We start from the raw sequence: 15,953 nt of genomic DNA, 5'->3' as shown, positions 1-15,953 counted from the left end.
GCATCTGTTTAGCACACAGCTTCTAAAACTTGTACGTCATCCTCCTCATATTCAGGTTCAAAAATAGAAGTTTTCTGGATCGTCATTTGTCCCAAAGTAGTCTTTGTTGTCTCTCATCAAGTCTGCCATGATTAGTTGGTGAAAGTTAATTTTAGATGATAAATCATGTCTCTCACCTGGATAGTAGAAGGTTGTGGACATAAACCCACAAGTTGGTCAACTTTGACATCCAACATAGACCCGGAGATGGCCAGAAAGATTTAAAAAAACAACTTCTTTTTAACCTTTTTGTGAGGATTATGATGAATTGTTGATGTAAACTGGAAGATATAAACATCCCATCAGTCTTTATCCCAGTGAGAGCAGACATTGTACAGTAAGTGATTGTTTTATTATGTTTGTATATCTTGTTTAGCACTTAGCAATACTGCTACATGATGCTTAGTGTTTGACTAAAGCTGCATCTGTTTAGCTAAAACTTGTAGATCATCCTCCTTATATTCAGGCTCAAAAATAGAAGTTTCTGGATCGTCATTTGTCCCAAAGTAGTCTTTGTTGTCTCTTTTCAAGTCTGCCATGATTAGTAGTCTTGTTGTTGTTGAAGGGAAAGTGAACGTTGTGATGCGTCTGTGAAATCAATACGCCGCCATATGCTTAAAATGACCAAAATATGTAAATATTACATGTTATTATGAATGTTACTAGATACTACATATATACTTACATCATGTATATATTACATGTTATTATGAATGTTACTAGATACTACATATAAACTTACATCATGTATATATTACATGTTATTATGAATGTTACTAGATACTACATACAGTATATACTTACATCATGTAAATATTACATGTTATTATGAATGTTACTAGATACTACATATATACTTACATCATGTATATATTACATGTTATTATGAATGTTACTAGATACTACATATATACTTACATCATGTATATATTACATGTTATTATGAATGTTACTAGATACTACATATAAACTTACATCATGTATATATTACATGTTATTATGAATGTTACTAGATACTACATACAGTATATACTTACATCATGTAAATATTACATGTTATTATGAATGTTACTAGATACTACACATATACTTACATCATGTATATATTACATGTTATCATGAATGTTACTAGATATTACATATATACTTACAGTGTGTATATATTACATGTTATCATGAATGTTACTAGATACTACATATATACTTACATCATGTATATATTACATGTTATTATGAATGTTACTAGATACTACATATATACTTACATCATGTATATATTACATGTTATTATGAATGTTACTAGATACTACATATATACTTACATCATGTATATATTACATGTTATCATGAATGTTACTAGATACTACATATATACTTACATCATGTATATATTACATGTTATTATGAATGTTACTAGATACTACATACAGTATATACTTACATCATGTATATATTACATGTTATTATGAATGTTACTAGATACTACATATATACTTACATCATGTATATATTACATGTTATCATGAATGTTACTAGATATTACATATATACTTACAGTGTGTATATATTACATGTTATCATGAATGTTACTAGATACTACATATATACTTACATCATGTATATATTACATGTTATCATGAATGTTACTAGATACTACATATATACTTACATGATGTATATATTACATGTTATTATGAATGTTACTAGATACTACATATATACTTACATCATGTATATATAACATGTTATTATGAATGTTACTAGATACTACATACAGTATATACTTACATCATGTATATATTACATGTTATTATGAATGTTACTAGATACTACATATATACTTACATCATGTATATATTACATGTTATCATGAATGTTACTAGATACTACATATATACTTACATGATGTATATATTACATGTTATTATGAATGTTACTAGATACTACATATATACTTACATCATGTATATATAACATGTTATTATGAATGTTACTAGATACTACATACAGTATATACTTACATCATGTATATATTACATGTTATTATGAATGTTACTAGATACTACATACAGTATATACTTACATCATGTATATATTACATGTTATTATGAATGTTACTAGATACTACATATATACTTACATCATGTATATATTACATGTTATCATGAATGTTACTAGATACTACATATATACTTACATCATGTATATATTACATGTTATTATGAATGTTACTAGATACTACATATATACTTACAGTGTGTATATAAAACAGTGATGGAGGTTTTTGGAGGTTTTTTCGAGCGCTTTATACATGGAATAGAGCGACTCCCATTACCGCCATTGTTAGCTGACTCTCGCTAACATTTTTTTTACTAGTTAGAATGCGTAAAAAAATCAAAACATATGTGTTCTTGTTTTACATAAGGATTGTGAATGGACGCCTTTATTACGTCGAACCGAAAGGGTGGCACTGCCATCGTTAGGGTACAGGTGTGTCATCTCCAAGGTGCAGACTTACGTGGGCGAGGTCGTTTGTGAAGCACCTGCTCCAGGTCGCCCAGCATGGTGAGGATCACATCCTGGTCCAGCTGAGCCGTCCCCTCGCGAGGACCTCCCCCGGAAACCTCCTCCTCTGCCCAATACCCGCCATCCCTCTCCCTGCCCGGCCTCTTCCCGCCGCCCGCCGCCGAGTCCTCGTCGGAACGCCCACTGCTGCCCTCCTCGCCCGTGCCCCCGGGCTCCTCCGCCGCCCGGCGGGGAGTCTCCGTCCTCGGGTGGCCGCCGTACGACGCCCGCTGGGGCCGGGCGCCCGCCGCCGCTGTGCACCGCCACGGCACTGGGATGAGGGAGTGCTCGGACCGGGACAGCACCTTGGTGAGGGACAGGGACAGCGACCGGGCTCGGGTGGCCGCCTCCCTCCTGGGGCTCCCTTGCAGGCTTCCCCCCGCCCTCTGCGGGGACGTGAACGCTGAGGAGCTCTGAGGCCGGCGCCGAGCCTCCGCCTCGCCGTCGCCGTGCAGCGACAAATTGGTAAGCGAGCGCTGCTTCACCCTCAGGTTGAGGTTGCCCGGAAGGGGTTGGGTAGGTCGCCGAGCCGGACCGCCTCCTTGATACACCGAAAACTCCGCTCCTCTCTTCATGTCTTCTCCGGGAAAAAAGCCTTTACCTCTTTGCTGCCTCGGGCTCAGCAGGTGCCGCGTTCATCTTGGCTGCAGGTAGAGAGACACACCTCTTGGACCGTGGTCCTGATGCCAGGCGGGAGAAAGAACTCTGCAGGTGGTCCAAATGCTAGCATCTATCGCCGGTCCTCATCTTCTCGCCACAGTGTGAAGGAGGCACTCGCCACACCTCCCTCCCCCGTCTTTCTCTCTTATTAAACCACGATTCACTCTTATCTGCCGCCCCACCTCCTCCTGCCCCTAATTACCACCTCGCCGCTGCACATCTCCCGACTCTGTGGCGGTCTCCTCGCAGCGGAGAATGAGCGGGCGGCGGCGGCGGCGCCACAGCCAGAGGACTCGCCGCGCTCTTTCTCTCCTCGCTTGCTGCCGAGCATCCTCTCCTTCTCTCGCCCTCCCTCGCTTTCCTCCGCCTTATCTCTCCTCCCTCCAACTGCCCCCCCCCCCCACCCTCTCGCAGGGAGCCTTGTTTGGATGGCGCACCTGTAAGCTCGCCGCCCGACTTAATTAAACGCTCTATCTGGAGGCGCTTAACGGCGAGCCCGACGGCTTACGGCAGATCAACAATGAGACGGCAAAACCAACATTTTACTCATCAATCAGTGCGAGCTTCATTAGCCCCCCCCCCCACTGCAACTTGACCAGGTCTTATATTCTAACAGCTGAAATACAGGGACAGGGTCTATGGCAGGGGTCACCAACGCGGTGCCCGCGGGCACCAGGTAGCTCGTAAGGACCAGATGAGTAGCCCGCTGGCCTGTTCTAAAAATAGCTCAAATAGCAGCACTTACCAGTGAGCTGCCTCGATTTTTTAAATTTTATTTATTTACTAGCAAGCTGGTCTCGCTTTGCCCGACATTTTTAATTCTAAGAGAGACAAAACTCAAATAGAATTTGAAAATCCAAGAAAATATTTTAAAGACTTGGTCTTCTTTTGTTTAAATAAATTCATAAATTTTTTTACTTTGCTTCTTATAACTTTCAGAAAGACAATTTTAGAGAAAAAATACAACCTTAAAAATGATTTTAGGATTTTTAAACACATATACCTTTTTACCTTTTAAATTCCTTCCTCTTCTTTCCTGACAATTTAAATCAATGTTCAAATAAATTAATTTTTTTATTGTAAAGAATAATAAATAAATTTTAATTTAATTTTTCATTTTAGCTTTTGTTTTTTCGACAAAGAATATTTGTGAAATATTTCTTCAAACTTATTATGATTCAAATTCAAAAAAATTATTCTGGCAAATCCAGAAAATCTGTAGAATCAAATTTAAATCTTATTTCAAAGTCTTTTGAATTTATTTTAAAATTTTTGTTCTGGAAAATCTAGAAGAAATAATGATTTGTCTTTGTTAGAAATATAGCTTGGTCCAATTTGTTATATATTCTAACAAAGTGTAGATTGGATTTTAACCAATTTAAAACATGTCATCAAAATTCTAAAATTAATCTTAATCAGGAAAAATTACTTACGATGTTCTATAAATTCTTTTTTTAATTTTTTCAAAAAGATTCGAATGAGCTAGTTTTTCTCTTCTTTTTTTCGGTTGAATTTTGAATTTTAAATTGTAAAGAGTCGAAATTGAAGATAAACTATGTTTCAAAATGTAATTGTCATTTTTGTGTGTTTTCTCCTCTTTTAAACCGTTCAATTAAGTGTAAATATCATTAATTATTAATATTAACATAGAGTTAAAGGTAAATTGAGCAAATTGGCTATTTCTGGCAATTTATTTAAGTGTATATCAAACTGGTAGCCCTTCGCATTAATCAGTACCCAAGAAGTAGCTCTTTGTTTCAAAAAGGTTGGTGACCCCTGGTCTATGGACACTAGGGGTGTAAAAAAACAAAAAATTTTGATTTATTCTAATTATTTTTATTTGTAACGATTCTTAATCGACTAAAACAACATTTAAAAAAACAACATTTTACTCATCAATCAGTGTGAGCTTCATTAGCCCCCCCCACTGCAACTTGACCAGGTCTTATATTCTAACAGCTGAAATACGGGGACAGGGTCTATGGACACTAGGGGTGTAAAAAAACAAAAAATTTTGATTTATTCTAATTATTTTTATTTGTAACGATTCTTAATCGACTAAAACAACATTTAAAAAAACAACATTTTACTCATCAATCAGTGTGAGCTTCATTAGCCCCCCCCACTGCAACTTGACCAGGTCTTATATTCTAACAGCTGAAATACGGGGACAGGGTCTATGGACACTAGGGGTGTAAAAAAACAAAAAATTTTGATTTATTCTAATTATTTTTATTTGTAACGATTATTAATCGACTAAAACAACATTAAAAAAAACAACATTTTACTCATCAATCAGTGCGAGCTTTATAAGCCCCCCCACTGCAACTTGACCAGGTCTTATATTCTAATAGCTGAAATACGGGGACAGGGTCTATGGACACTAGGGGTGTAAAAAAACAAAACATGTTGATTTATTCTAATTATTTTTATTTGTAACGATTATTAATCGACTAAAACAACATTTAAAAAAACAACATTTTACTCATCAATCAGTGCGAGCTTCATTAGCCCCCCCCACTGCAACTTGACCAGGTCTTATATACTAACAGCTGAAATACGGGGACAGGGTCTATGGACACTAGGGGTGTAAAAAAAGAAAACATTTTGATTTATTCTAATTATTTTTATTTGTAACGATTATTAATCGACTAAAACAACATTTAAAAAAACAACATTTTACTCATCAATCAGTGCGAGCTTAATTACCCCCCCCACTGCAACTTGACCAGGTCTTATATTCTAACAGCTGAAATACGGGGACAGGGTCTATGGACACTAGGGGTGTAAAAAAAACAAAAAATGTTGATTTATTCTAATTATTTTTATTTGTAACAATTATTAATCGACTAAAACAACATTTAAAAAAACAACATTTTACTCATCAATCCGTGCGAGCTTTATTAGCCCCCCCCCACTGCAACTTGACCAGGTCTTGTATTCTAACAGCTGAAATACGGGGACAGGGTCTATGGACACTAGGGGTGTAAAAAAACAAAAAAATTGCGATTTATTCAAAATTTTTTATTTGTAACGATTCTTAATCGACTAAAAAAACCCATTAAAAACAACATTTTACTCATCAATCAGTGTGAGCTTAATCAGCCCCCCCACTGCAACTTGACCAGGTCTTATTTACTAACAGCTGAAATACGGGGACAGGGTCTATGGACACTAGGGGTGTAAAAAAACAAAAAAATTGTGATTTATTCACATTTTTTTATTTGTAACGATTCTTAATCGACTAAAAATTTTTTTTTTTTAAAACAACATTTTACTCATCAATCAGTGCGAGCTTAATTAGCCCCCCCCCACTGCAACTTGACCAGGTCTTATATTCTAACAGCTGAAATACGGGGACAGGGTCTATGGACACTAGGGGTGTAAAAAAACAAAAAAATTGTGATTTATTCACATTTTTTTATTTGTAACGATTCTTAATCGACTACAATTTTTTTTTTTAAAAAACAACATTTTACTCATCAATCAGTGCGAGCTTTATAAGCCCCCCCACTGCAACTTGACCAGGTCTTATATTCTAACAGCTGAAATACGGGGACAGGGTCTATGGACACTAGGGGTGTAAAAAAACAAAAAATGTTGATTTATTCTAATTATTTTTATTTGTAACAATTATTAATCGACTAAAACAACATTTAAAAAAACAACATTTTACTCATCAATCAGTGCGAGCTTTATAAGCCCCCCCACTGCAACTTGACCAGGTCTTATATTCTAACAGCTGAAATACGGGGACAGGGTCTATGGACACTAGGGGTGTAAAAAAACAAAAAAATTGTGATTTATTCACATTTTTTTATTTGTAACGATTCTTAATCGACTACAATTTTTTTTTTTAAAAAACATTTTACTCATCAATCAGTGCGAGCTTCATTAGCCCCCCCACTGCAACTTGACCAGGTCTTATATTCTAACAGCTGAAATACGGGGACAGGGTCTATGGACACTAGGGGTGTAAAAAAAAACAAAAAATTGTGATTTATTCACATTCATTATTTGTAACGATTCTTAATCGACTACAATTTTTTTTTTTTTAAAACAACATTTTACTCATCAATCAGTGCGAGCTTTATAAGCCCCCCCACTGCAACTTGACCAGGTCTTATATACTAACAGCTGAAATACGGGGACAGGGTCTATGGACACTAGGGGTGTAAAAAAACAAAAAATGTTGATTTATTCTAATTATTTTTATTTGTAACAATTCTTAATCGACTAAAAAAACCCATTAAAAACATAATTTTACTCATCAATCAGTGTGAGCTTAATCAGCCCCCCCCACTGCAACTTGACCAGGTCTTATATTCTAACAGCTGAAATACGGGGACAGGGTCTATGGACACTAGGGCTGTAAAAAAAACAAAAAATTGTGATTTATTCACATTCATTATTTGTAACGATTCTTAATCGACTACAATTTTTTTTTTTTTAAAACAACATTTTACTCATCAATCAGTGCGAGCTTTATAAGCCCCCCCACTGCAACTTGACCAGGTCTTATATACTAACAGCTGAAATACGGGGACAGGGTCTATGGACACTAGGGGTGTAAAAAAACAAAAAATGTTGATTTATTCTAATTATTTTTATTTGTAACAATTCTTAATCGACTAAAAAAACCCATTAAAAACATAATTTTACTCATCAATCAGTGTGAGCTTAATCAGCCCCCCCCACTGCAACTTGACCAGGTCTTATATTCTAACAGCTGAAATACGGGGACAGGGTCTATGGACACTAGGGGTGTAAAAAAAAAAAAAGATGTTCCAAATAACTCTCAATTTTTATTCGAAATGATTCTTAATCAACTAAAAAAAACATTTTTTTAATTTTTTTTAATTGTATTTTTTTATTATTTTTTTTTTTGTCTCGTCCAGCCACTCAGACCATGGTCATATCTGCTGTACAGTTTTAAGTTTCTTGTTGTTGGACCTCAAATATAAGAGAACTTGTCTTTTTCACACTTGAACCGTTTTCGATCGATTCAACATCCTGATAATACAATGAAAATATTACATTTTTCAGACTTTTTCCTCGTGAAAAACACATCGACTGACCTTCGGTTCAATATAGCAATTGTACCCTTCCCTATGCAAAGAAAGGTACAGCGGTTTTGTTGCCGATGCAGAGCAGGAATGTTGTGTTTGTACGCTTTTTTTCTTTTTTTTTTTTTTATACACATTTTAGGACATTTAACTTGCCAAGCACACACACGCGTCAAGTTAACTTTCAGTTTCAGTTCCTACCTAGACAATCAACCATATATATATATATATATATATATACATATATATATATATAAAGTGACAGATCCCGGGTGATCCTGCAAGACGCGGCGTGGGAACGGTCAGAGACGGCGGCAGCCGTGGGGGCGTAGACAAAGAGCCACAGATGCTCCCCATGTCCGACTGTCAGCGCTGACCTTTTCCCTTCGCTGCACAACACGAGCGCAGGAGGGGGGCCATGCCCGAATGGACTTGACAAGGCAGCCGTCACCAACACACACTTATTGGACGGACACAATTAGCGCCTCCTAGGAGCCTCGTTAAAGTCCATCCTAAGACTACAGCCTTAAATGTCCCTTCAACGCAGCAGCAGACCCTTAAAGGGGACTGCACTATTTTTTGTTTTAGAATTTGGCCCATCATTCACAATCCTTATGCACAAAACCCAAAAGCAGTGAAGTTGTCACGTCGTGTAAATGGTAAATAAAAAGAGAATACAATGATTTGCAAATCCTTTTAACTTATATTCAATTGAATAGACCGCAAAGACAAGATATTTCATGTTCACACTGGTGAACTTTGGTATGTTTTGCAAATATTAGCTCATTTTGAATTTGATGCCTGCGACATGTTTCAAAAAAGCTGGCACAAGTGGCAAAAAAGACTGAGAAAGTTGAGGAATGCTCGTCAAACGCTTATTTGGAACATCCCACAGGTGAACAGGCTAATTGGGAACAGGTGGGTGCCATGATTGGGTATAAAAGCAGCTTCCATGAAATGTGTGTCGAACAGTTTAAGAACAACATTTCTCAACCAGCTATTGCAAGGAATTTAGGGATTTCACCATCTACGCTCCGTAATATCATCAAAAGGTTCAGAGAATCTGGATAAATCACTGCACGTAAGCAGCTAAGCCCGTGACCTTGGATCCCTCAGGCGGTACCGCATCAAAAAGCGACATCAGTGTGTAAAGGATATCACCACATGGGCTCAGGAACACATCAGAAAACCACTGTCAGTACCTACAGTTGGTCGCTACATCTGTAAGTGCAAGTTAAAACTCTACTATGCAAAGCCAAAACCATTTATCAACAACACCCAGAAACGCCGCCGGCTGTTCTGGGCGCAAAGTTAAAAAGCCAGCATCTGTGATGGTATGGGGGTGTGTATTAGTGCCCAAGATGACTTCTGTTTTGTTTGATCAGCCGTTTTACTGCCGTGTTACAGACACCGTTTGGAAACAATTAAGGTATGTAAAGAAACATTTACAGAATGTCTCTGTGTAAATAACTCATTTCACACATATAAATCTACGGCTTATATATGGAAACTATATGTTTTTCTTGTCAAATTTAGTGAGTGCAGCTTATATATATATATATATATATATATATATATATATATATATATATATATATATACACATACAGTATATATACACATATATATATATATATACAAACACATTATATATATATATATATACAAACACACATATATATATATATATATATATATATATATATATATATATATATATATATATATATATATATATATATATATATATATATATATATATTTATATATATATATATATATATATATATATATATATATATATATATATATATATATATATATATATATATATATATATATATATATATATATATATATATATATATATATATATATATATATATTTATTAGGGATGTCCGATAATATCCAATATTCCGATATTGTCCAACTCTTTAATTACCGATACCGATATCAACCGATACCGATATATACAGTCGTGGAATTAACACATTATTATGCCTAATTTGGACAACCAGGTATGGTGAAGATAAGGTCCTTTTTATAAAAATTAATAAAATAAAATAAGATAAATAAATTAAAAACATTTTCTTGAATAAAAAAGAAAGTAAAACAATATAAAAACAGTTACATAGAAACTAGTAATTAATGAAAATGAGTAAAATTAACTGTTAAAGGTTAGTACTATTAGTGGAGCAGCAGCACGCACAATCGTGTGTGCTTACGGACTGTATCCCTTGCAGACTGTATTGATATATATTGATATATAATGTAGGAACCACAATATTAATAACAGAAAGAAACAACCCTTTTGTGTGAATGAGTGTGAATGGGGGAGGGAGTTTTTTTTGGGTTGGTGTACTAATTGTAAGTGTTTTTTATGTTGATTTAATAAATAAATAAATAAATAAATAAATAAATAAAAAACGATACCGATAATAAAAAAAACGATACCGATATTTTCTCTAACATTTATATATATTAGGGCTGAAACTAACGATTAATTTGATAATCGATTAATCTGTTGATTATTACGTCGATTAATCGATTAATAATCGGATAAAAGAGACAAACTACATTTGTATCCTATCCAGTATTTCATTGGGGAAAAAACAGCATACTAGTACCATACTTATTTTCATTGTTGTTTCTCAGCTGTTTGTAAATGTTGCAGTTCATAAATAAAAATGTATTTAAAAAAAAAGAAGAAAAAAAAAAAATTAATTAAAAAAAAACAAAAAACCTCTGCGCATGCGCATAGCATAGATCCAACGAATTGATGACTAAATTTATCGGCAACTATTTTAATAATCGATTTTAATCGATTTAATCGATTAGTTGTTGCAGCCCTAATATATATATATATATATATATATATATATATATATATATATATATATATATATATATATATATATATATATATATATGTATATATATATATATATACACACACACACAGTATATGCTGCTCTATATTTAGAAAAATAAGGTATGTGATATTTTGTGGAAACAACTCACATATAGATAAAGCAGATTCTACATGCATACCGTATTTTTCGGACTATAAGTCGCAGTTTTTTCCATAGTTTGGCCGAGGGTGCGACTTATACTCAGGAGCGACTTATGTGTGAGATTATTAACACATTAGCGTAAAATATCAAATAATATTATTTATCTCATTCACGTAAGAGACTAGACGTATAAGATTTCATGGGATTTAGCGATTAGGAGTGACAGATTGTTTGGTAAACGTATAGCATGTTCTATATGTTATAGTTATTTGAATGACTCTTACCATAATATGCTACGTTAACATACCAGGCACCTTCTCAGTTGGTTATTTATGCCTCATATAACGTACACTTATTCAGCCTGTTGTTCACTATTCTTTATTTATTTTAAATTGCCTTTCAAATGTCTATTCTTGGTGTTGGCTTTTATCAAATACATTTACCCCAAAAAAATGCAACTTATACTCCAGTGGGACTTATACTCTGAAAAATACGGTACCTAATCTTCTTGTGTGAGCGCGTGGAGGCGTATTGACTTTGCGCCGTGTAGAGAAGCCCAGCATGAGTTGTCGTCCATTACCTGATATCTCCTCCAGGCACTGTTTGGCTGTCTTGCTGTAGACCAGCTCCCCCTTGGTGGGGCTGAGGCAGGGGTCGGCTGGAGCCACCATGGTGCAATCATTCTCCGAGAAGGTCCTGGAGGCACACCATAAATCATACCATGCGGTTAAAACGGCAGAACAGCAAACATGTCTTGGCAATAGATCATTATTTTGAAATGACGTTTCATACAGAATACAGTGGTATACATACTGAAACATATTTGGTATACTGTTGGGAGACATGCTGTTTTGATTCTTTGTTTTATTGTTATTCCTTCAACACAAAAGTCACTGATGGTATAGGGCGGGGGTCAGCAACCCGCGGCTCTTTAGTGCCACCCTAGTGGCTCCCTGGAGCACTTTCAAAAAAGGATTGAAAATGGAAAAAGTACGTTTTTTGTTTGAGGACAAACACGACACAAACATTCCCAAGTGTTAAAAAGCCCGCCGTTTAATATGTCTGTGTGTATGCTTCACTGGTGAGAGTGAACATCGTTTTGTCCTACTGACTTTGGCAGTTCTTGAACCCACCATAGTGTGCTGTGGACTGTGACGCAACAGTTTGTCTACATGTAAAATCTTCCACTCCTCCTTTGTCTCATTTTGTCCACCAAACCTTTTATGTTGTGCGGTGAATGCACAAACGTGCGCTCTGTTGATGTTATTGACTTGAGTTGGAGTGCTAATCAGGCACATTTGGTCGATGCCCGACTACAAGCTAATCAATGCTAACATGCTATTTAGGCTAGCTGTATGTACATATTGCATCATTATGCCTCATTTGTAGCCATATTTAATATCCTTTACTTTTATCCTCTAACATAATACACATAACATAATAAAACAATCACTTACTGTACAATGTCTGCTCTCACTGGGATTAAGATTGATGGGATGTTTATATCTTCCAGTTTACATCAACAATTCATTATAATCCTCACAAAGTGTTCAAAATAATTGTTTTTTAGTATCTTTCTGGCTGTCTCCGGGTCTAAATTGGATGTCAAAGTGTACCAACTTGTGGGTTTATGTCCACAACCTTCTACTATCCAGGTGAGAGGCATGATTTATAATCTAAAACTAACTTTCACAAACTAATCATGGCAGACTTGATGAGAGATAACAAAGAATACTTTGACACAAATGATCTATAAAGTTCTATTTTTGAGCCCGAGTATAAGGAGGATGACCTACAAGTTTTAGAAGCTGTGTGCTAAACAGATGCAGCTTTAGTCAAACACTAAGCATCATGTAGCAGTATTGCTAAGTGCTAAAAGAGATATACTAACACAAAAAACAATCACTTACTGTACAATGTCTGCTCTCACTTGGATGTTTATATCTTCCCCTTTACTTGAACTATTCATCATAATCCTCACAAAGGGTTAAAAAAAAGTGTATTTTTGTGTCTTTCTGGCCATTTCAGGTCTAAATTGGATGTCAAAGTTGACCAACTTGTGGGTTTATGTCCACAACCTTCTACTATCCAAGTGAGAGGCATGATTTGTAATATGGAATTAACTTTCACCAACTCAGAGGCGATGCAGCAGCTCAATATTTCAATGTAGCAGCAAAAGCTAGTTGGCTTGCTAAAAATAGTTAGCACTTATAATAACAGTATGGCTAATACTTGTTAATATTCAGGTCACAACATGTAAATGGAGTATTGTTGTCACTTTATGGATGTTTTTTTAGAGGGTTTTATGGGCGGAGTAGTGTATTCCCATTAGCTGCATTGTTAGCCACCTTTTACTTGCCATATTTTATGACTTAGAATTCATAAAAAATGTGTTCTTGTCTGACATGAGTATTGTGAATGACAGGCAAAAAGTGCAGTTCCCCTTCAAAACAACTATGTCAATGTTAGTGCAAAAAAAAAAAGCGAATAAAAAAAAAAAAATAAATAACTGAACACCTTTTAACTCACAAGAGCCACTTTTAGGATGGATTAAAAGAGCAATAAAAGGGGTAAAAGACAACAATATGTTCCTTGAGGCAGTGGATTGTAGTCTGCAATGATAAAAGAACTCTGCTTCAGTCAACAGAAGGACACCTCAAAAGGGAGGAGGGGACATCTTGGATGAAACACTTTCTGTGTGTGATATTTATATATTTGTACATTTATACAATAATGTAAACTGAATGAAAATAGGTTGAGAAATGAGCAAGATATGATTTATTTTCAATGTATTTATTGTGCACTTTGCTGTCCTTAAAAATGGCCAACTCACAGAACTTATTACGATGTGTGTGTACGGTCAAATCTACCTAGCAACAGTGGCCGGTCCTCACAACTACAGAAGTAAACTTTTTTTTTTTTAAATAATAGTAAAAAAATAAATAAAAAAAAATAAAAAAATAAAATAAATTAAAAAATAATAATAAAGTAATTGCATTATTATGGTATTGTTGTGTATTGTTTTGTTGGATTGATAAAAATAATAATAATAATAATAATAAAAAATAAATAAAATAAAATAAAATAAATAAAATAATTACAAAAATAATTACAAAATAAGTGCATTATTATGGTATTGTTGTGTATTGTTTTGTTGGATTGATTAAAATAAATAAATGATGAATGGGTTATACTTGTATAGCGCTTTTCAAAAAATAAAATAAATTAATAATTTAAAAAAATTAAAAAATAAAATAAAATAAATATTTAAAAAAATTATAAACAAATAATTGCATTATTATGGTATTGTTGTGTATTGTTTTGTTGGATTGATAACAAATACAAATAAATAATAATACAAAAATAAATACAATAAAATTAAATTAAAAAAATAATAAACAAATAATTGCATTATTATGGTATTGTTGTGTATTGTTTTGTTGGATTGATTAAAAAAATAAGAAAAATAAATAAATAAATTTAAAATAAACAAATAAATAAATAATTAAAAACATAATAAAAAAATAATTGCATTATTATGGTTTTGTTGTGTATTGTTTTGTTTGATTGATTAAAAACAAATTCTGAAGTGAGGTTGCAACTCTCTACTCCCATCTAGTGCGAGATATATTTTTGTCATCATTCTAGCTATAGTGGAAAGGGGGGCACTCACAACCTACTTACCAAACGTGGGTCCGCACAAAGTAGACAATACATGTATGTGTGTGTGTGTGTAATCTAAGGTTGTAAGGTATACCGGTACTAGTATAGTATCGCAGTACTAATGAATCATATTCGGTCCTATACTCTGTTTGAAAAGTACCGGTTCCCGGGCATGACGGCGCGTCGTCACGTCGTGACATTGCTGGTTTTACGAGCAGAGGAGCATGTTCGGCAGCGCACACGCACAGAGTACTTACAAGCAGACACAGTGTGTAGACAGAAAAGGGAGAACGGACGCATTTTGGCCTGAAAACTAAAGATAAAGGCGAAGTTGGGGCGGTATAGCTTGGTTGGTGGAGTGGCCGTGCCAGCAACTAGAGGGTTCCAGGTTCGATCCCCACTTCCGCCATCCTAGTCACTGCCGTTGTGTCCTCGGGCAAGACACTTTACCCACCCGATCCCAGTGCCACCCACACTGGTTTAAATGTAACTTAGATATTGGGTTTCACTATGTAAAAGCACTATATACATATAATTCAATCGGCAGTGTTTTAGCTACTTCTAAATCCCTAATCCTGGTCTCCATGGCGACAAATAAAGAATTTTTTTGCAAGTTTCATTATCACTGGAGAACGAGGAATAGCTAAACATGCTTCACTACACACCGTAGGAGGATACAATAGCTCACCTGGCGTCACAATGTAAACAAATGCCATGGGTGGATCTACACCTGACATCCACTGTAATGATAACAAGTACAGAAGCGTATCTAGTCCATACTGCTATGACTACATTGATATTTTACATCTTCTTTCGTTTATTTCAAATGTATATTATGTTTATAAACTGAGGAAATACGTCCCTGGACACATGAGGACTTTGAATATGACCAATGTATGATCCTGTAACTACTTGGTATCGGATCGATACCTAAATGTGCGGTAT

At 35.0% G+C, this 15,953-nt stretch overlaps 1 protein-coding gene across 1 annotated transcript in view; it reads right to left on the bottom strand.

Moving 5' to 3' along the window:
- LOC133661298 (neuron navigator 3-like) overlaps window positions 1-15,953 on the bottom strand; it is a 396,870-nt gene that overhangs the window by 49,779 nt on the left and 331,138 nt on the right. Inside the window, exon 9 of the mRNA XM_062064429.1 lies at window positions 11,926-12,041. Within this exon, the coding sequence (XP_061920413.1) occupies window positions 11,926-12,041 (116 nt within the window). The remainder of the gene's footprint in view (window positions 1-11,925; window positions 12,042-15,953) is intronic.

This window comes from Entelurus aequoreus, linkage group LG12 (assembly GCF_033978785.1).
Source record: "Entelurus aequoreus isolate RoL-2023_Sb linkage group LG12, RoL_Eaeq_v1.1, whole genome shotgun sequence".
NCBI classification, from domain to species: domain Eukaryota; kingdom Metazoa; phylum Chordata; class Actinopteri; order Syngnathiformes; family Syngnathidae; genus Entelurus; species Entelurus aequoreus.
The sequence above is the reverse complement of the archived record's forward strand: the minus strand, read 5'-3'. Positions and strand labels throughout refer to the sequence as shown.